Source organism: Helianthus annuus, chromosome 1 (assembly GCF_002127325.2).
Source record: "Helianthus annuus cultivar XRQ/B chromosome 1, HanXRQr2.0-SUNRISE, whole genome shotgun sequence".
Taxonomy (NCBI): Eukaryota; Viridiplantae; Streptophyta; class Magnoliopsida; order Asterales; family Asteraceae; genus Helianthus; species Helianthus annuus.
Window position 1 is genome coordinate 27,580,552 of NC_035433.2, and position 23,484 is coordinate 27,604,035.

Here is a 23,484-nt window from a genome sequence, read left to right on the forward strand (position 1 = left end):
TTTATAAAAATGTAAAACAGAAAAAGTGGGGGTTATGAACTCACCTTGACATTCCTATGCAAAGCTAGCTTAACGTGATTCCGTGATGTCATTCCAAGAATGTGAATTCGCTAGCGTGCAACTAGAGCATCCCATCTCCTCGTGTCGAAATGCTAACTGAGTTGACCGAGTTGACTCGATGAGTTGACCAGGTTTGACCGAGTTGACTCGGTTTGACCGAGTCGACCCAAACCGCGCTAAAATGGAATATGTTCGCGTTGACCGCACCGAAGCTTGACCCGAACAAACTCTGAATTTGACCCGAACAAGTATGACCGTTGACCCGAACCGCTGACCGCTTGACCGAGCCGTTGACCGCTTGACTGAGCCGAAGCCGATACTACACCTTTTTGTTTTCCTACATAACCCAACCCCAAAATGGGACTTGACCCGAAACGTGAAGCTCTGAACATATTTCAAATCTGACCCGAACACCAAGAATAACCAGCAACCACTACTGACCACCGTTGTCGCCTTCTCGAACCACCGGAAACATGTCGGAATCCACCGTCACCGCCGTCGTAGCGGCGACGCCGCTGTCTATATCCGCCACTCTCTCTGTTTCTCGATCTCCCTCTGTCGCTCACGGGCCCATCATCGTCATCAACAAAAAAATCACCATCACTGCCTCGAGCCGTCGGGGCTCTGCTGCCACCGCTGTGCGCCGCCACCAATGGTGGTGGCCGGCGATTACCGAAGAGAAGAGGGGGGGTGTTCGGCTGTGGGTGTGGTGGTTACCGGAACAGACGACGCCGGTCAGAAGTTCCCCATCTCCGGTCGTCTGTCGAGGGTATCGAGAGGAAGAGGGTAAAGTGTTGAGGGTTCTGTGGGGATCAAGTATGTAAAGTCTGTGTGTATATGTTTAAGATGAGGTTAGGGTTTTCAAGGAGATGAAGTCTGATGGTGTGCGTGGTTATGAACTGAGTTTTTCAAAAAGAAAAAAAAATCAAGTAGCTAGGGCATTTACTACAATCATATAGTTAGGGTTTTTCTCTAATGGGCTTGGGCTTGGGCCCAGGGCCCACAAACCCAATCTCGTGTTTAAGTGGCCCGTAATTCCTACGAGACCCGTTATCAAAATCCGAACTCTCCGTAACGTCGTAAAATTATAATTTGATTTGAAAATATATAACTAGTGTCGGTAGTCGTTGATATCGTGTTTGACTGTCCGTTACGGTAAAAATCGTGTCGTTACCGTTTTAATTCCGTTTTTCGATTCGGTTTCAACTGCGGTTAATAAAATTTAATCGTGAAGCTAAATATATCGTAAAATCTTGGTTTTAAAGGTCATACACGTCTCTGATGCTTCTGTTTCGTTGCAAGTGCGCTCCTGCAGTCGCATTTTTCGTTCACGTTCGCGCGTTGTGACGTACGAAAGCACGATATATTCACAAAACTAAATTCATAAATATAAAATATCCGTATAAAATTCGTATTTGTCGGCGTTGTCAGTATTTTGTTCGGTTTCAATTCGTTGTCGTTTAACGTTCCGCAGATTTCTCTAGAAATCTCCATACGCACACTGTAACGTCTGCTAAGCGTTCCTAGGCATGCCAATAGCCTAATTAAGCTAATTTGTGTCTTAAACACTATTTGTTATCGCCTTAAACGTTTGTTAATCGCGTAATTAGAGGCCGTTAAATACCGGTTGTCACATTGCTAGCACTAGACAGACATTGTTTCTGAGGCCAGTATGAGCCGGGAATGGATTACTACACTAGTAAGGAGTGTAGGGAGGTGAGGATTATAAAACTGCGTCACTAGATGATAGTTATAGTGACCGGAAGTGCCTAAAACACACTTTAATTACAAAATTCTGCACTTTATACAAAAATTCAACATTTAACATAACTAGTAAAGTGCAAAAACTTGGTAAAATAATACTAGACACTTTCCAAAGTGTTGGTAATTTATTGTGTCACTAAAAACACTATAAAAGATACTTTATAGCGTCACTTAGCACTTTAACGGATCAATATCCAATCGAACAACCGGACTTTACCCGGAACATAAAAATATTGCCAAAGACATAGTTTTCACTTTTCTGAACTAGTTAGGGTCCCCGAACACCCTAACACCCTTTATATTAAATAACACACTTAAATATCCTAACTAAACCTTTAGATTCCAACTAAAACCTTAACCATATAACCCAACCCTTACCCCCCCCCCCTTGCGACGGTTCCCAAAGGGTGGGACACACCCTTGCCTTCTTGATTATTTTATTGTTATTGTTAAGTATCTAGATGACACAATACTTGTTGGATAATAGGAATATTAAGTTTATAAATAAGTCCATAGGTTAACTAGTCTCTCTCATTCAGGCACATCATCAAAGCTCTCTTTCTCTCCCTCTACACCACCATTCGGCCACCACCCTACCACCATCATCCACCCACTTCCAAACCTTGTTCACTCATTTCTTACATACACAAAGGTGCAAGGAGCTTCACAAACAAACCCGGTGATCTCGAAAGTGCAAGAACCGCTCTAGATTTCTTTTATCCATCACATTTACATCTTGTTTCTTCCCTAGCCTTGAGCTAGTAGTAAGTGTCTCTAAACATCATCTTGATCTTGTTTATGGTGGTTAATAAGTGATTTAATGGTTAAAAATTATGAGCACTAAAGAACATAACATAAAGTCTTGAACATAAGATGAATAAGTTGGATAAAGAGAAGCTAGTTGTGTAAATCATGTGAATCTTGTCTAGTTGTGATTATTTGATGTTGTTTGTTACTAAAAGTGGGATGGATCATCATCTAACCATACTAGATCATGTTCAAGAACATGAACTAGTAGTATGTTAGTGTTAGAGATGTGTAAAGATGATGGAACCATCCACCATGAACTTGAAGCTTGAATAAACATAATTTTTCTTGTAAAATGGAGTTGTAAGCTTGTGGATCTAAAGATCGACAAGTGGTTTTTTGGAAGAACCAAGCGAAAAATACTAGCTTTGTTAAAACCCAAGTATTTTATAGACAAGAAGCATTTATAGTAACAAAACAAATGTGTAAACACTTGTGTAACAAGAAATTTAACAAAGAAGTATTTTTGTAAAACTTGACTAGAAGTTGTGAAACTTCAAGTCCTTTAAAAATGAAGTTTACAAGAAACTAAATATGTTTTTAAAGTTCACAAGACCTACTAAAAATGATGGTAACTTAATACATGTTTTTACAAAACCTTCAAGTTCATGAGTTTATGGTTTATTCATATTTTTGTCAAGTTGATGGATAAAAATTGTATATTGTTGATTGGTAAATTGATTGGTGATTTTTACAAAAAGAAAATGATATGCTAAAAGCATGGACACCTCCATTTACAGAGGAAATTCTGGTGATTTTTTTTTAGAAATATAACACTTAGAAATATATTTTCTAACAAATATTTACAAATCTATTTTTAACTTGATTTTCAAAAATAAACTTCACCATGATTTTTATTACAAAAATAACCAAGTACCGGAGGTGGATTTTCGTAAATAAAACTTGTTAAATATATATTTAGAATATATATTTTATAGTAAAACGCTTGTGTGATTATGTGATTATTATGTGAACTAGATATATATTATTTTTAGGGTAAGAATAATATTACTTGGAATATCATGAAATTACGACCTCCAAAATAATATCAACGCTCTCACAAAAAAATAAAATATTTAAGTTATGTAAGTATCGTAATATAACGCGAACTTTAAAAATATAACTTATGTATTTTTCGGAAAGATACTCTTATTAGTATATTTTTGGTGAAATATTATTTTGGGAAGACTTAAGGAATAAAATATAATATTTTTGGGAAAAATATATATATTTTGGAAAACTAAAACATTTTAGACAAAGTGATTAAATATATATTCAAGTGAGACTTAAAAATATATTTTCGGAATTATAAAACACACATGTATTAATACCCCCATCCTTGGGAAGGAATATATTTATCAAATAATTAAGAAGTGTAAATACGAAATAGTTGTCTAACTATTTCCCAAAAACGTTAAACCTTAAGCCAAGGCACGCGTCCGTCTAATAGAAGTTAGTACGTGTAGGTCGTCACGCAGCAGGTTGATTTGGGACCGACTATTTCGAGACGCACTTCTGTGAGTTCATGTCCCCCTTTTCTCTTTACTGTTTTCAGTTTTATACTTCGGGGGTGAAATACATGCGACAACTATTACAACTTTTATAACATGGTATGTGATGTGTGAAAATGTGTATATTAAATTCGAACAAGTTTTAAAGATGGAATCACAACCTAAACCACACACAATCGGCAAGTGCACCGGTCGCAGTGTAGTGTAGATGGCAAGACCGGATATCAATCCGTGGACACTATATGCAAACTCTAGATACTGAACCTCTATCGAATAAGTAGTCAAATTTTTAGATTTGTTTTGAGTGATTTTGAATAATTAATTAACAACTAAAATAAGCAAGAAAACGTAGGAAACAAAACGAGCAACCAAAGCAAACACGCGAGCAAATTGTGATCAAATATATATGAGATAAAGGCTACCTAGGTGTCGAATCCCTAGAATCATGCAATGCTAATGTGACAATGATAACGGTTAAATATCTATTTCCCTCAATTGACCCCCCGCTAGAGATGTCCCAAATGAAGAAGCAAGACTAAATGTGAAGTGCTAGAACGAACCGGCTCGAGCTATCGATACCAAATCCTACGAAAATAGAATCCTTTTGACCTCAGAGACAGTTATGTTAAGAGAGGATCCCAAAATCGCAAAGCAAACCCAACTTTGATAATTAAAATCCTAGGAAACCCTAATTACGATGCAATAAACGAGCCCGAGCTATCGGTCACCCAATCTACCCACCAATAATTAGCTAATAACCTAGCTCACCCTAATCGTCTTTCGAGTCACAAGATGAGGATGCAAGTTTTAGTAAATTGATTTTAATTATTAATCGAATTGGTCAATTTCTCAACTCAATATTCAAATCGAAAACCCTAAGATCAACGATTCAAATTAAACTCTAAGTCTAGGGGATATTTCTATGTGCCTAAACCGCTGAATTCATCAACCAATAATAAATCAAAACACACCAACATGTTTAAAGAAACAAGTCTCAAACGATAAGCAAATCATGTTTAATAGTTTGTAAACAAAGTCTAACAAAACTAAAAAAATGAATAATTGCGAACCAAACCCGAATCTCGAATCGCGGCTTGAACCCTTAACCAATCCTTTTTTCCTTTCTCTTGATCGTCGCACCCCACTTCTAAAGGAAATTAATTCCTTCCTCTTGTCGCCTGTTTCGTTCGATGTTGCTGCCGTCTGATGTTGTATCTATATTACCCATTATAAAAGTCCCTACAATTGCCGTAGGTATCCTCTTGCGCCAATAGTTGGGCCCAATAAAAATACTAACAAAGGCGATGACAGTTGGAATTTTAAGAGCATTTTGCTGGGCTCATGTATATCCAGTCCACAAATAAATAAAACATTTGGTTAACAAAACTCTACTCGGTCAACATCAAATTCACAATTCACTGGTATGTTAGTTGTGATGACTTTTGGGAATTAATTCCAATTTCACCCATTTGTGCACTTATGGTCCCTCAACTCCTAAAGTGCTTCACAAATAACTTTTCATTTAAGCTCTTTTGTATTTATGGTCCTTCGAACTTTAATAATATAGAGATAAGTGAGCTCGGCCCAATCACAGAAAATAGCTGCAATTTTAACTTCAGTCACTGACGCCCTACTCAACCCAACTGCCTGGTTATTTTCTTTTTACTCATTTTCGCTCCATTTGCACCAAGACCTGCCAAAACACAAACTAACATAATATAATACTAAAACTAAATAAAAACAAATAAAAACTATACAAAATTTATAGAATTTACACGGGAAAAATATGTATGTTTTAACCCACATCAAATATCCCCACACTTTACCTTTTGCTTGTCCCTAAGCAAAATCCCAAGCAACATGTCCAACTTAAACACTTAACAATAACGCAAGTCTCGAACAAGTTATAACGCGAACTACGAAATCATCAAACACAGCGGTTTCGCAAGACTTACAACGTTCAAAAGGTTGACCGATCATAATATTTGAATGAAAACGGGCCTACCAAATCAAGTTTTTCTTACCTTCAAGCAATCAATTATGCAATGTCGACACCCCTCACATTTCACTCAACCCTCGGCTAATATATATAATATTTCGAGTGAACTCTCAAAACCAAACTATGAAGCATACTATCATAAGCTTGTACGTCAATCAGATCTCCACCTAATTGTTAGAACTCGACACGGATCAAGAGGGCTTTAACGGGTAGGTAAGGGTTAAAGGAAGGGTTTTTTTTTTGGGAAGAAGTGGCTAAACACGTAATCACACAATAAACCGGATAAGCACGAAACAAAACACTAACATATTGGTCATTTTGACCCACAACTTTATTCTATTTTTATTTTTTTTGCTTTTTTTCTCATCTTTTTTTTTCTTTTTTTTTGTTTTTTTTTTCTCAAATATTTTTTTTTCTTTTTTTTCCTTTCAATCACATATAAACATCACGTAATACGATCCGGCTATCAAATCACAAATGGGTAACAAACGAATGGCTAGGCTCAAAGTGGTGTAACTAAGGGTAATGGTGAAACGGGTCAAAACACAAGGCTAAACAAAAGGTGATCCTAATGCCTCTATCATATCCATGCCAAATCCTAACCGAAGGTCTCAAACTGTATCAAAACGCACAAGTTCTAAAGTAATGCAACAAGTCGGTAAACACACATGAAACGAAAATAGTGATCATATATAAATATGAAACATGTAAAGGCTTAAATCTGACTATCATGTGGTAAATAAGGGCTACCGATATCGACAATGCACAACCAATTAACTCTCCGGCTCCATCCACTATCCTAGGCATCCCAAAACCTTTTACTCCAAAAAACTGATTCAATCAACCTACTATCCCGCAACTTAAAGAAACAAGTGCTCTCCGACTCGCAGATTCGACAATTAAACCGCTTTTGACCGATGTTTTGAAAAGGTTTTCCGTTTTCTACGCGCTAAAGACCGGGACTCACAAAACCAACTCTTTTTTTTCTTTTTTCAAATTTTTAAATTTTTTTTTCTTTTCTTTTTTTTTTTTTTGACTCAATTCTACCTAAAAAGACGTAGTCTCCCATCCCCACACTTAAATTTACATTGTCCCCAATGTAGGATGAAAGACAACTAAAAATAAATAAGAAATAAAACCTAAAATAATATACAAAAGATAACGAATTGGAAAGGACTTAGCTGGTTAGGATAAAAATCAGTGCCTGCTGCGCGCGTCATCAATCCGAACCCGTACACGATCGTATAGCATTTCCTTCGCGATCGGCTTTGATTCTAACTGACAAGCTCGGTAAATGCCTGATATTCGAAAAGCAGCTCCAAACTCACCCGAATGGAGATTGAGTACGGGTGGTACATATTCAAACCTGCATCAACAAAAACAAGCAAAACCAAAGCAGTACTGACTCTAAAAAAACGACAAAAACTGACTCAAACCAACTAATTTAGACTCATGTACACAAAAGACGACTCAATATACAAATAAACACGTATCACAAACTATCGAGACTATACCAAATAAATAAAATTACAAAACTTTACAAAACCTCCCCACACTTGAATTCAATCTGGAGGTTTCTCCTTTATCCAACCTCGGTCTAACCCGTTCAATTCCACCTTTTTTCCAGTTTTCAATAAAAAATCATTTGTGAAATTGAAAAACAATCTAGAAAACTCAAACGGGTCAACCCACCAATATTTAAACTTACCTGGACCAAACTTGATTCGTGGCATGTAATGAGGAGAATGGTGTTGTGCAAACTTAAGTGGTTCCTCCTTCTTTTTATACCATCTCTGCAAACTTACAACATGTTGATCCAAGCTTCTTTCCGCCTTCTCCCATGTTCTTGTTGGTGTGAGTGGGAATCCAACATCTGCTTCCTTCACGGGCCAGCTATAGGGCCAGCTATCGAACTCGTCAGCCATTTTCTCTTCTTCTTTGATGACCTCAAACACCTCAAATCTAGGGGAAGGCTCGGTAGCCTGCGACAGAGGGTCCTGCTCAACATCTAACTCAGTGACCCCACTCCCCTGATCATCCACACTCACAACCTGCATATCAGACGTATCTCTTCCGCAAATCTCGATGAGGAGGCTACCCACATGTGACATAAGAGTATCAATAAAGTATAGAGTGTCATCATGCTGCTGGGTATTCCTCATGGAATGCTGAATGTCGAATGTGACTTCATCCTCATCAACTCGAAGAGTCAACTTGCCGTCATACACGTCAATGAGTGCGCGTGCAGTGGCAAGGAATGGACCTCCTAAAATCAGTGGGACCTCAGAGTCCTCGTCCATGTCAAGGATGACGAAGTCAACTGGAAATACGAATTTGTCGACCTTCACCAACATGTTCTCCACAATCCCTCTTGGAAACTTCACTGATCGATCAGCCAACTGAAGGCTCATGCGCGCAGGAGACGGCTCGCCTAGATTGAGCTTAGCAAAGATGGAATATGGCATAAGATTTATGCTAGCCCCTAGGTCTGCCAGCGCATTGCTGACAGTAAGATTTCCGATCAGACACGGAATCATAAAGCTACCAGGATCAGACACCTTCTTCGGTAGCTTGTTCTGCAAGACGGCAGAACACTCCTCGCTCAACGTGACAGTAGAAAGGTCCTCCAGTTTCTTCTTATTCGTGAGCAAGTCCTTGAGAAACTTCGCGTACTCCGGCATCTTTGACAGAGCCTCTACGAATGGAATATTCACGTGCAGCTTCTTCAACATCTCGAGGAGCTTTCCGTACTACTCTGCATCCTTACCCTTTATCAACCGACCTGGGTAAGGGGGTGTCGGTTTATACACCCTCATCGGCTCCTTCTCTGCCTCCTTCTTTGTCACACCCCCAAAATCCACCTGCGGAGTACTACCGCTTGGAGGCGTGACTGACCAGGATCCAGCCACCAATCATATTGAACAAGCATATAAGTAGTTATAAAGTCTAACCAATACAATTGGTGTTCAATCAAAACATAGTTTAAGTTGCAAGCGGAAGCATAAGTTTTAAAAACCAAAACATAAGTTCAATTGTTTTCAAGTTTAACATGGCACGCAGCTATCCATGTCCCACAACGACTCTCCTCCATGCAAGCTCCAGCTGAGTACCTATGGTCCTGCAAAGCATGTAGTAACGAGTCAACAACTAGTTGAGTGAGTTCACGGTTGGGTGTTTGTTTTAAGTTGTTTCGAAAACAGTTTCCTTTATCTGGCATCCTGCCGTGGGGGTTACCCCATAGTTGAAAACGTGACTTGTTTATTCCCGGTTACTCTGGCATTCCAGCCGTGGGGGCTACCCCGTGTTAGTTATCCGGCATTTCGGCCGTGGGGGCTACCTCATGTATACACTAGACTCGTTACCATATCGACTGCTGACTGTAGTCATGTTTATGTGCCCTGAAACTGTCAATGTCTATCATCGTTGACGTGCCCCAGATCCATTAGTTCACGCCCGTCCTCTGCGGCACGGTGTGAGGTTTGTCAGACCTAAATAGCGCTATCTAACTAATGACCCGCTCGCCATTGGCCCGGCGATTAAGTCGATATAAAAGGAGGGACTTCGTGATAGAGTTTTAGTCTAGTACGAGTTGTCTGTCCGTGAGGACGAGGAATCACATTCCTGTACCGTTGCTGTCCTACCCAAGGAGGATGAGGAATCCACGTTCCTTAACCCCATTCCCAACCCAGGGAATCCCATGCTTCGTAGAGGGTGTGAACTCACCTTGGTTTGCTCGGCAGATACACAGAAAGGCCAATCGAGTTGTAAGTGGTCAACTATGTCCTAACATAGATACCATTCAAGTCAGGTTCAACCCAAGTAGTGCACGTATGTTCTACACGTATTCATACTCAAGTAACGATCATGGCATATACGTCTATCATTGCAATTCAACAACAGTGCACAACATACTCAATTAACAGTAGCACATATAGCCCATATGTTCGGCCCAATTACTCAGGCCCGTAATTATGCAAGTCCAACAAGCGTGGTCTCGAGTCTCGAGACTGTGCGGTCTCTAGTCGAGACTGTGCGGTCTCGAGTGTAGCTTACAGGATCTCGAGTCGCAATCTGAGGAGGTCTCGGGTCATGCATGTATTGGTCTCGAGTCGCAACCGGACTCGCAAGCATGGTCTCGGGTCATGATGTTTATGTGATGATCATGTGTGGTCTCGAGTCGAGACTAGGGATTCTCGACTCGCAACCTGTGTCGCAATCTGTGGTCTCGAGTTGTCATGGTCATGGTCTCGAGTCGGAACCAGGGGTCTCGACTGGACACCTGCTGATTTTGCACAGTTGTACTACCCAATAGAATTTCAATGTCATGCAACATTATGTACTATCCACTTAAACATGTTTTGTTGTCTAAGAATTACCCAAAATGGATCAAACAAATCAGATTTCAAATATTCAAAACACATTCATAGCACATTCATAGCACATTCATGTTGTTCTTCATATATTCAAGTCATGTTCATGTTGATCATCAACTTGTTCATCCTATTTTTAGGGTTTTTAGCATTAATCATAGTCATAACATGAACAAAAAATCAAAATACTTAAACATACTCATCTAATGGTTTCAATCATCCCATATGCAAGCCAGTTTCATCAAAATCCTTATTATCTTCTAGCATGTGTACACATTCATGACAATCTTGAATATATTATTCACACTATCATCATATCATCATCAACCGATTATAACACACAATGAGAAATACTTATGAACCGATTACTTGAACACCAACTCCTCATGTCTTGCTTACAAGTTCATGTAAAAATCATATGAATCAAGGCACTTTTTGACTAGACAACAAACATCATGAAACCCTAACATTAACAATAAACATCAAGAAACACTAACCGGTTGATGGGTTTCAAAGGTGTGTATGAAGCTTCCAACCGGATGTGTGTGTGAGCCGATCCAAGGGTCCAAATCCGAGAATGAGGGAGTGTGTTTGTGTTCTAGGGTTTTAGTGAGAGAGGAAGTAGGAGAGTGTGTGTGAGAGTGAGTGTGGGTTGCCCAAAGAATGGCAAAGTTGGCTATCCACCAAGGTTATATACTAGTGAGCTAAGGAGGTGCACCCTAATGGGTTTCGGTGTGATTAAACGGCCCAACCGGCCCAACTGTTACTGTTCACTCGAGACCTCATGGTCTCGAGTCGGGTTCTCGGTTCTCGGCTCCCTTACACATATACATACTATACATACAATCACACACATAATCACATAAGGTTCACTTATATCACTAGAATAACAAGTTAATTAGTCACAAAGTGTTTCAAGCAAGTTACATCAAGATACAACGAAAGGTTCTAAGTTTCGGGTTGTCACATCATCCCCAAGTTGAAAGAAATTTCGTCTCGAAATTTGATGGCACTCACTGAGGAAGCTAGTTAAGTTGTAAGGTTTTCCCGGTTTTCCTGGGGTGTCATATCCACCCCCCGTTGATCTGGAATTTCGTCCCGAAATTCCGTAGCTTCGGCCTCAGTAGTGGTTGTACTGTTTACGAACAGTTGGGGATACTTTTGTTTCATCTGATCTTCGCGCTCCCAGGTGAACTCTGGGCCGCGACGTGAGTTCCAACGAACTCGTACGAGAGGTATTCTAGTGCTCTTGAGGACCTTAACATCCTGGTCCGTGATTTCAACTGGTTCCTCGACGAATCGTAACTGCTCGTCGATAGTGAGTTCCTTCAGAGGAACTACGTGGGTCTCATCTGACAGACACTTCTTCAAATTCGACACGTGAAAAACGTTGTGAACTGCACCGAGTTCTGCTGGTAAGTTTAGTCTGTAGGCCACCTTGCCTATTTTCTCAATGATTTCGAATGGTCCAACGTATCGTGGGTTAAGTTTGCCTCGTTTACCAAAACGAACCACACCCTTCCAGGGTGAAACTTTGAGTAATACCCGCTCCCCAACCTGGAGCTCAAGTGGTTTCCTGCCCTTATCGGCGTAGGCTTTCTGACGGTCTCGAGCAGCCGCCATGCGTTGTCGTATTTGAGCAATCCGCTCAGTAGTGTCCACTACATGTTCCGGACCAGTGATCTGACTATCCCCCACCTCTGCCCAACAAAGAGGTGACCGGCATTTACGTCCGTACAACGCCTCAAACGGAGCAGCTTTAATGCTGGTGTGGTAGCTGTTATTGTACGAGAATTCCACAAGTGGCAGATGCTTTTCCCAGCTGTTGCCAAAGTCGATTACACATGCACGAAGCATGTCTTCTAAGGTCTGGACAGTGCGCTCGGACTGCCCGTCCGTCTGAGGGTGATACGCTGTGCTCGTATCTAAACGTGAGCCAAATGACTTGTGCATTGCTTGCCACAGTTCTGAAGTAAAACGTGCATTTCGATCAGAGATGATAGAGGTGGGCACCCCGTGCCTCGAAACAACTTCCTTGAGGTATATCTCCGCTAGAGTGGAGAATTTATCCGTTTCCTTAATCGCCAAGAAGTGTGCGGATTTCGTGAGTCGATCCACGATCACCCAAATAGTATCGTTTCCGCGCTGAGATCTAGGTAGGCCAGTAACGAAATCCATGGAAATTTGCTCCCATTTCCATTGTGGTATCTCTGGTTGTTGAAGTAGGCCTGAGGGTTTCTGGTATTCTGTCTTGACTCGCGCACAAGTCAAACACTTGCTGACGTAAGTTGCTATGTGGGCCTTCATGCTAGGCCACCAATACGTAGTTTTAATATCGTGGTACATCTTATCCGAACCAGGGTGTACCGAGTAGCGAGATTTGTGTGCTTCGTCCATCACAAGTTCTCGTAGATTGCCATAGAGTGGGACCCAAATGCGTCCTGTTACGTAGTAAGCACCGTCTTCCTTCTGTTCTAAGCGTTGCCTTGACCCGCGTAGGGCTTCAGCCCTAACGTTTTCTGGTTTCAGTGCTTCTATCTGAGCAGCTCGTATTTGAGAAGGGAGACTAGAATGTACAGTGAGTTGTAAAGCTCTCACGCGCTTAGGCGCAGTGTCCTTTCGACTGAGGGCGTCAGCCACTACATTGGCCTTGCCCGGGTGATACCTGATGGAGCACTCGTAGTCATTCAGTAGTTCGACCCATCGTCGTTGCCGCATATTTAGTTCCTTCTGCTTGAATATGTGCTCTAGGCTCCTGTGGTCGGTGTAGATGGCGCACTTGGTACCGTACAGGTAATGTCGCCATAACTTAAGTGCGAAAACTACAGCTCCCAGCTCTAAATCGTGTGTAGTGTAGTTCTTCTCGTGAACTTTGAGTTGTCGTGAGGCGTAGGCTATGACTTTATCTCGTTGCATCAACACACAACCAAGACCTTGAATTGATGCATCACAGTAAACCACAAAATCGTCTGTGCCCTCTGGCAGTGAAAGGATAGGTGCACTACAAAGTCTATCCTTTAGGTGCTGAAAAGCTAACTCTTGCGCATTTCCCCAACGATAAACCATGCCTTTCTGCGTTAGCGAGGTGAGAGGCTGTGCGATCTTAGAAAAATCCTTAATGAACCTCCTGTAGTAGCCTGCCAATCCCAAGAATTGGCGAATTTCCTTTGGTGTGCGAGGTGCAGGCCAGTTCTTAATAGAGTCTACCTTGGATGGATCAACGTGAATCCCATCCTTGTTTACCACGTGGCCTAGGAAATGGACTTCTCGAAGCCAGAAGTCGCATTTCGAGAACTTTGCATAAAGCTGTTCTGTTCGAAGGAGTTCCAAAATAAGTCGTAGATGCTGCTCGTGTTCCTCCTGACTCTTAGAATAGATCAGGATGTCGTCGATGAAGACTATAACGAACTTGTCCAGATAAGGCTTGCACACTCGGTTCATCAAATCCATGAAAACGGCGGGTGCGTTTGTCAGCCCAAACGGCATGACCAAAAACTCATAGTGCCCATAACGAGTTCTAAAGGCTGTCTTAGAGACATCCTCTTCTCGAACTCTCAGCTGGTGATATCCTGATCTCAGATCGATCTTTGAATAGTAGCTCGACCCCTGCAACTGGTCGAACAAGTCGTCAATACGTGGTAGAGGATAACGATTCTTCACAGTCACCTTGTTGAGTTCACGATAGTCGATACACATTCTGAAGGTACCGTCCTTCTTCTTCACAAATAGTACTGGAGCTCCCCAGGGCGATGAACTAGGACGAATAAAACCCTTATCCAAGAGTTCTTGTAGTTGCGTAGAGAGTTCTTCCAACTCTGATGGAGCTAAACGATAAGGTGCACGAGCTATAGGCGCAGCTCCAGGAGCTAGTTCAATCTGAAACTCGACTGGGCGATGAGGTGGAAGACCAGGTAATTCCTCAGGGAATACCTCAGGATAGTCACGTACAACTGGAAAATCTTCTAGCTTCTTCTCTTTCCCCGAGGTGTCAGTAACTAGAGCCAAAACCGCAGTGTGGCCCCTTCGCAAGTACTTCTGGGCCTTAAAGGGAGAGAGGACGTTTTCAACAGCACTCCTCTTGTCGCCACGAATCATGAGTGGTTCACTACCGGGACCAGGAATACGAACGATCTTCTCGTTGCAAAGAATTTCTGCTCGGTGTTGGGATAACCAATCCATCCCAATGACAACGTCGAAACTTCCCAAGACGATAGGAATAAGGTCAATAGAGAAGGTCTGGTTAGCGAGAATAAGTTTGCAACCTTTGACTACGTGCGAGGCCTCCAAACTCTTACCATTAGCTAGCTCTACAGTGTGCTTGTTGCTCAGGGGTGTTGGAATATGCTTAAGCATTTTACTAACTTCTAGTGACACATAGCTAGTATCGGCACCCGAATCAAATAAAACTGTAACATAAAAGTCGTCGAGAAGGAACTTACCCATCACCACGTTGGGGTCATTCCTTGCTTCACCTTGGCCAATCACGAACACTCGCCCCCTGGCACCATTGTTGTTGTTGTGGTTCCCATTGTTACCATTCCCCTGATTGTTGTTGTTGTTCTGGTTCAGTTGGGGACAATCTTTCTTGAAGTGGCCTTCAGCTCCACACTGAAAGCACCCTTTGTTGTTACCCTGTTGCTGCCGCTGGTTCTGTTGAGTTTGCTGACGATTCTGATTGGCGGGGTATAAGCTCCTGCAATCCTTTGCTGCGTGACCAGGCTTGTTGCACCGATGACAGTTGCCCCTAGTGCATGGCCCACTGTGGTGTAGGTTGCAGCGATTGCATTTGGGGTGATTCCCCTTGTACCCACCATGACTTTGACCACCAGACGATTGCTGACTGGGGCTCTTGTAGTCATCAGTCTTTCTCTGCTGAGACTGAGATTGCACAGAAGTTGAACCCTTGCTTGAAGTTCCATCCCATTTCCGTTTGTTATCACTAGAGGTACCTGAAGTAGTTGCAGCACCTATGCGCTTTGGTAACTTGTTCTGCTCCACCGCCTGATCCGTAAGTCGGTGAGCCAACTGAACAACCTGCTGGATAGTGGCCAAGTTTGCTGAAGTCACATGGCTTTGGATTTCTGGCACCAAGCCCTTGAGATAGAGTTCAATCCGCTTATATGGAGGGTCCACCATAGTAGGACACAGTAAGGCAAGCTCATGCGATCTCTTAGTATACGCCTCAATCTCTGACCCCGTCATCTTGAGGTTGTAGAACTCGTCTTCCAACTTATGGATGTCATCGCGACTGCAGTATTCCTCCCTGATCATTTCCTTGAAGGTTTCCCATGGGGTGGCGTTGGCAGCAACCAACCCCAGCATTTGAACCTGAGCGTTCCACCATGTGAGGGCTAAACCCTCGAGAGTACCGGTAGCATACTTCACCCTGCGCGCTTCAGGGCATTCACACATTTCGAACACAGATTCTAGTTTCTCAAACCAGTGGAGGAGACCTACTGCTCCTTCAGTTCCGCTAAAAGTAGTGGGTCGGCAGTCCATAAAGGTCTTAAAGGTGCACACCGGTGGCTGAGCATGTTGACCTAAGGTAGGTGAAAGAAAGACAGAGTTTAACACAAAGGTTGGTTCACGAGAGTAGGATCCTAAAGATCCTAGGATAAGTTCGGACTGCAGGATATACCTCCTGCGTATGCAGCTGCAAGCGCTGCGGCAACTCGTTCATTAATCAGAGCCGTCAACTGGGCTTGTGTCATTTTAACGCGTCCAGACATGATCTTCATATCAAGAGTAACACGAGTGAGAGAGGTTCGCGAAAGTACGATGGTAGGATAGAGTAAGCACGCACGTGTTCAAGCAACAGTAGTTATACTAACCAAGCATACCATGGGCAATGTACTATGTAACTAACAAGTAGGCAATATACACAGATCATATCACCTAGAATGTCGAGCCTTGCATGTGAAGTGAAGCGTCGTTGTGGACCGTTGAGCACTATACCGGTTATAGTCTGGTTTTAACAAAAACGTTTCTCCTTTATTAAAACCTAGTTCACTATAACCAATGGCTCTGATACCAATCTGTCACACCCCCAAAATCCACCTGCGGAGTACTACCGCTTGGAGGCGTGACTGACCAGGATCCAGCCACCAATCATATTGAACAAGCATATAAGTAGTTATAAAGTCTAACCAATACAATTGGTGTTCAATCAAAACATAGTTTAAGTTGCAAGCGGAAGCATAAGTTTTAAAAACCAAAACATAAGTTCAATTGTTTTCATGTTTAACATGGCACGCAGCTATCCATGTCCCACAACGACTCTCCTCCATGCAAGCTCCAGCTGAGTACCTATGGTCCTGCAAAGCATGTAGTAACGAGTCAACAACTAGTTGAGTGAGTTCACGGTTGGGTGTTCGTTTTAAGTTGTTTCGAAAACAGTTTCCTTTTTCTGGCATCCTGCCGTGGGGGTTACCCCATAGTTGAAAACGTGACTTGTTTATTCCCGGTTACTCTGGCATTCCAGCCGTGGGGGCTACCCTGTGTTAGTTATCCGGCATTTCGGCCGTGGGGGCTACCCCATGTATACACTAGACTCGTTACCATATCGACTGCTGACTGTAGTCATGTTTATGTGCCGTGAAACTGTCAATGTCTATCATCATTGACGTGCCCCAGATCCATTAGTTCACGCCCGTCCTCTGCGGCACGGTGTGAAGTTTGTCAGACCTAAATAGCGCTATCTAACTAATGACCCGCTCGCCATTGGCCTGGCGATTAAGTCGATATAAAAGGAGGGACTTCGTGATAGAGTTTTAGTCTAGTACGAGTTGTCTGTCCGTGAGGACGAGGAATCACATTCCTGTACCATTGCTGTCCTACCCAAGGAGGACGAGGAATCCACGTTCCTTAACCCCATTCCCAACCCAGGGAATCCCATGCTTCGTAGAGGGTGTGAACTCACCTTGGTTTGCTCGGCAGATACACAGAAAGGTCAATCGAGTTGTAAGTGGTCAACTATGTCCTAACATAGATACCATTCAAGTCAGGTTCAACCCAAGTAGTGCATGTATGTTCTACACGTATTCATACTCAAGTAACGATCATGGCATACACGTCTATCATGGCAGTTCAACAACAGTGCACAACATACTCAATTAACAGTAGCACATATAGCCCATATGTTCGGCCCAATTACTCAGGCCCGTAATTATGCAAGTCCAACAAGCGTGGTCTCGAGTCTAGACTGTGCGGTCTCTAGTCGAGACTGTGCGGTCTCGAGTGTAGCTTACAGGATCTCGAGTCGCAATCTGAGGAGGTCTCGGGTCATGCATGTATTGGTCTCGAGTCGCAACCGGACTCGCAAGCATGGTCTCGGGTCATGATGTTTATGTGATGATCATGCGTGGTCTCGAGTCGAGACTAGGGATTCTCGACTCGCAACCTGTGTCACAATCTGTGGTCTCGAGTTGTCATGGTCATGGTCTCGAGTCGGAACCAGGGGTCTCGACTGGACACCTGCTGATTGTGCACAGTTGTACTACCCAATAGAATTTCAATGTCATGCAACATTATGTACTATCCACTTAAACATGTTTTGTTGTCGAACAATTACCCAAAATGGATCAAACAAATCAGATTTCAAATATTCAAAACACATTCATAGCACGTTCATGTTGTTCTTCATATATTCAAGTCATGTTCATGTTGATCATCAACTTGTTCATCCTATTTTTAGGGTTTTTAGCATTAATCATAGTCATAACATGAACAAAAAATCAAAATACTTAAACATACTCATCTAATGGTTTCAATCATCCCATATGCAAGCCGGTTTCATCAAAATCCTTATTATCTTCTAGCATGTGTACACATTCATGACAATCTTGAATATATTATTCACACTATCATCATATCATCATCAACCGATTATAACACACAATGAGAAATACTTATGAACCGATTACTTGAACACCAACTCCTCATGTCTTGCTTACAAGTTCATGTAAAAATCATATGAATCAAGGCACTTTTTGACTAGACAACAAACATCATGAAACCCTAACATTAACAATAAACATCAAGAAACACTAACCGGTTGATGGGTTTCAAAGGTGTGTATGAAGCTTCCAACCGGATGTGTGTGTGAGCCGATCCAAGGGTCCAAATCCGAGAATGAGGGAGTGTGTTTGTGTTCTAGGGTTTTAGTGAGAGAGGAAGTAGGAGAGTGTGTGTGAGAGTGAGTGTGGGTTGCCCAAAGAATGGCAAAGTTGGCTATCCACCAAGGTTATATACTAGTGAGCTAAGGAGGTGCACCCTAATGGGTTTCGGTGTGATTAAACGGCCCAACCGGCCCAACTGTTACTGTTCACTCGAGACCTCATGGTCTCGAGTCGGGTTCTCGGTTCTCGGCTCCCTTACACATATACATACTATACATACAATCACACACATAATCACATAAGGTTCACTTATATCACTAGAATAACAAGTTAATTAGTCACAAAGTGTTTCAAGCAAGTTACATCAAGATACAACGAAAGGTTCTAAGTTTCGGGTTGTCACATTCTTCTTTCCTGAAGACCCGCTGGACTGTGCTGTACTTGCTGGGCGCAGCCTACGGTGCACTTTGCCAGCTGGTGTCTCCATCTCAATCTCCTCGTCGACCTCCGGGTCCTCATCGACTACCGGCTCGACCTCTACAGCTCCTCGACCACTCCTCGTAGTAACAGCCTTTGCAGTGGCATTTGGATTACCCTCAGTGCTACTAGGGAGACCACCAGGAGGTCTCTTACCCAACTTCTCTGACATCGCACCTACAGTCCTCTCAAGGTTCTGAAAAGCCATGCTCTGATTCTTCATGAAAGTCTCATGCTCCAAGAATCGCGACTGGTTCTCCTGATGTCGTGCCTCCTCTCTGGTCATGAACTGAGTCAGTAACTGTGTCTGCTGAACCAGGGTCTTTTGATTCTGCTTCATTGTCTCCGGGTTCTGCCTCAGCATCTCCTCCAACGTGGGGTTTTTATTCGTACACGAACTCGATCCTGCTCATGCGTCCTGAAACAAGTTCTGACGCTACTGAAACCCCGGTGGGTTGTTGTTCTTCCAACTGAAATTCGGGTGGTTCCTCCAATTCGAATTGTAACGCTCCCCGAAATTTCCTTGATTTCGACTACCCACAAACTCTACCTGCTCTGGTGTCTCAGTAGGAGCAATAGGACACGCGGTCGTGTCATGCCTCCCAGTGCATATCTCGCATAGCTGCTCCTTCTGTACCTTTATATCACCCACCTGCTTTTGCAAAGCGTCAATCTGTGCTTGCATTCTGGTGACCTCATTGACCTTGTGCACTCCTCTATGTGTAGCGGATGAATCTCTAGACTCAGGGAACTCGTAGCTACTCATCGCTATATCCTCAAACATATCCATGCACTCCTCAGGTGTCTTGGCAGTCATTAGATCGCCACCAGCAGTGGTGTTCAGCATATTCCTCGTAGCGGGCGTCACTCCATAATAGAACTTCTCAACTAACGCCCAATCCTCGAATCCGTGATGAGGACACTTGAGTAACAACTCCTTGAATCGCTCCCATGTCTCATAGAAAGACTCTCCCTCCTTTTGGCGAAACTCTTGAATCATGCTCCTCAGACGAGCAATTTTTGAAGGGGGAAAGTACTTGCCTAAGAATTTTTCTTTCATACCAGCCCAGGTAGTGATGGATCCCGCAGGAAGGGATTCCAACCAAGCATGAGCACGATCAGCAAGTGAGAATGGGAATAGACGCAGCTTGCAGGCATCCTCGGTGACACCTTGCTCCTGGAACGTATCGCAGATAGCTGAAAAGAGAGAAATATGGACATTCGGGTCCTCATAAGGTAATCCATGGAACTGGATGGTGTTCTTAACCATCGTGATGATCTGGGGTGGAATCTGCCAGCGATTAACTCCGATAGCGGGTCGGGTAATGCTGGATCGAGCATTGGCCGCGTTCGGCCTGGCGTAGTCTGCGACGACTCTCCTAACCAGGGCCTCGTTGTCACCCATAGTGAAAGCAGAAGATGGAATGCGTGCCTGAATAGCTCGGAAGGTGCGAAGGCGCTCGTGAAAATCTCGCTCGGGCTCAGACGAAGCAACAAACGAAGGTGGCCCCTGTGAACGAGTATGGTGCATACAATGCTGAAATTACTAACCTAAATACTAAAGCAAATCTAACCCTAAAGGCACAAATTGCAAGCAAAAGGCACCTAAAGGCAATGAAAATCTACGAAAGCAAGTAAACAACTAAATAGACGACTTAGGTCGTTCTCTAAAGTGCCAGTGTCCCCGGCAACGGCGCCAAAAACTTGATGTGTGAAAATGTGTATATTAAATTCGAACAAGTTTTAAAGATGGAATCACAACCTAAACCACACACAATCGGCAAGTGCACCGGTCACAGTGTAGTGTAGATGGCAAGACCGGATATCAATCCGTGGACACTATATGCAAACTCTAGATACTGAACCTCTATCGAATAAGTAGTCAAATTTTTAGATTTGTTTTGAGTGATTTTGAATAATTAATTAACAACTAAAATAAGCAAGAAAACGTAGGAAACAAAACGAGCAAACGAAGCAAACACGCGAGCAAATTGTGATCAAATATATATGAGATAAAGGCTACCTAGGTGTCGAATCCCTAGAATCATGCAATGCTAATGTGACAATGATAACGGTTAAATATCTATTTCCCTCAATTGACCCCCCGCTAGAGATGTCCCAAATGAAGAAGCAAGACTAAATGTGAAGTGCTAGAACGAACCGACTCGAGCTATCGATACCAAATCCTACGAAAATAGAATCCTTTTGACCTCAGAGACAGTTATGTTAAGAGAGGATCCCAAAATCGCAAAGCAAACCCAACTTTGATAATAAAAATCCTAGGAAACCCTAATTACGATGCAATAAACGAGCCCGAGCTATCGGTTACCCAATCTACCCACCAATAATTAGCTAATAACCTAGCTCACCCTAATCGTCTTTCGAGTCACAAGATGAGGATGTAAGTTTTAGTAAATTGATTTTAATTATTAATCGAATTGGTCAATTTCTCAACTCAATATTCAAATCGAAAACCCTAAGATCAACGATTCAAATTAAACTCTAAGTCTAGGGGATATTTCTATGTGCCTAAACCGCTGAATTCATCAACCAATAATCAATCAAAACACACCAACATGCAATATCAAGATCAATCACAAGGCAAAGTTATGTAAATCACATCAAATAACCATAATCATGTCAAAATCGCATTACAATCATCAAGTTCATCTAAACCCAGGTAGTATAAAAGATTAGCCAAGAATCATAGTCGCTAAAAAGAAACAAGTCTCAAACGATAAGCAAATCATGTTTAATAGTTTGTAAAACACAAAGTCTAACAAAACTAAAAAAATGAATAATTGCGAACCAAACCCGAATCTTGAATCGCGGCTTGAACCCTTAACCAATCCTTTTTTCCTTTCTCTTGATCGTCGCACCCCACTTCTAAAGGAAATTAATTCCTTCCTCTTGTCGCCTGTTTCGTTCGATGTTGCTGCCGTCTGATGTTGTATCCATATTACCCATTATAAAAGTCCCTACAATTGCCGTAGGTATCCTCTTGCGCCAATAGTTGGGCCCAATAAAAATACTAACAAAGGCGTGTTGGATCAGTTCTGTTGAAACATAATGGAAAACATGAATAATACCTGTTACAGCAGACAGGCCAGCAGAGAATCCAGTCAGAGATGCAGCCATTGAGTTCGACATGATTGTCAGGATGATCTGGTTCCTCCTTAGGGTGTAAGTTTATGATGGTGATGAAACCGAAATTAGGGAGGTTTCGGTTATGGGGAGAGAGAGACGAATTCTTGATGTTATGAGGGTTTTTGATTGTGTAATGTGTGTAACCCTTTAACTCTCTAATAAGCCCCTTATTTATACACCCAAGAGGAAACCCAATTAGTTAATAAGGGTAATATGGTCCATCAACAATTACCAACTAATTATTAATAGGTTATTAAATATATTTTGATCTAATATAATATAAATGATTATATAGGCTACAAGATTAAATATTACATTTATATATTTAATCTCACATTCTCCCACTTAGCCAAGTAATCATTTATCATGAGTATTAGGTAAGCCTGGCCAGGAGTTAACACTCATTTTAGCTTTAAACCAAGAGCTATAGCAGAGAAATACAGCCGTTGAATCATCATTCGACTCAGGACCCCCATTAATCCTACTATAGCCTCAATTTAAAACCTAATAGTTACGATCAAAATATGTATAAGCCCTTTAGCGTCTGATTTGTATTTATATTTGTCTATATGTCATTACACCGGCAGAACATATGTTAGAGACATACAAAATCAAACTGAGGAAATTTTATTAATTAAAACATAAGCTAGTACAATATGCCATTAAATAAGGTCTTTAGTAAGTCCCATATTCGATACATGTTCTTCGAAAACTTTAGGTGGGAGACCTTTAGTCATCGGATCCGCTAGCATATCTTTAGTACTAATATACTCAATACAAAGATTATTTTCCTCAACTCATTCACGTACAAACAAATATTTTGTATCGAGATATAAACCAGCTCCAGTCGAACTGTTACTGTTCGAGAAACTAACGGCAGCTGAGTTATCACAGCAAAGCTTCAATGGTCTAGAAATGGAATTAACGATTTTGAGTCCAGTGATCAGATTTCTAAGCAACATTCCATGACAGGTTGCGTTGTAAACAGCAATGTATTCTGCCATCATTGTGGAAGTTGTAGTTAACTATTGTTTATGACTCTTCCATGAGATAGGTCCGCCTGCTAACATAAAGATGTAGCCCGAAGTGGATTTCTTGTCATCTTTGCATTTGGCAAAGTCAGAATCAGAATAACCTACCACTTCTAAGTGATCACTTCTTCTATAAGTCAGTTTATAGTCTTTCGTCCCTTGCAGATATCTGAGGACCTTCTTAGCTGCTTTCCAGTGATC

The 23,484-nt window shown here is 42.1% G+C and overlaps 1 protein-coding gene and 1 non-coding gene across 2 annotated transcripts; one reads left to right on the forward strand and one right to left on the reverse strand.

Moving 5' to 3' along the window:
• Positions 1–19,541: 19,541 nt before the first annotated feature.
• Positions 19,542–20,510, reverse strand: LOC110938551. The gene has a single exon (XM_022180818.1). It carries the CDS (start codon positions 20,508–20,510, stop codon positions 19,542–19,544), a length of 969 nt encoding a protein of 322 aa, XP_022036510.1.
• On the forward strand, positions 20,011–20,117 carry LOC118482818. The gene has a single exon (XR_004868901.1). It is a non-coding gene; the product is annotated as a small nucleolar RNA R71 (small nucleolar RNA).
• Positions 20,511–23,484: the final 2,974 nt, after the last annotated feature.

Coding starts and splice junctions, on each gene's coding strand:
- LOC110938551 (XM_022180818.1), bottom strand. CDS start 20,510: ATGGGTGACAACGAGGCCCTGGTTAGGAGAGTCGTCGCAGACTACGCC.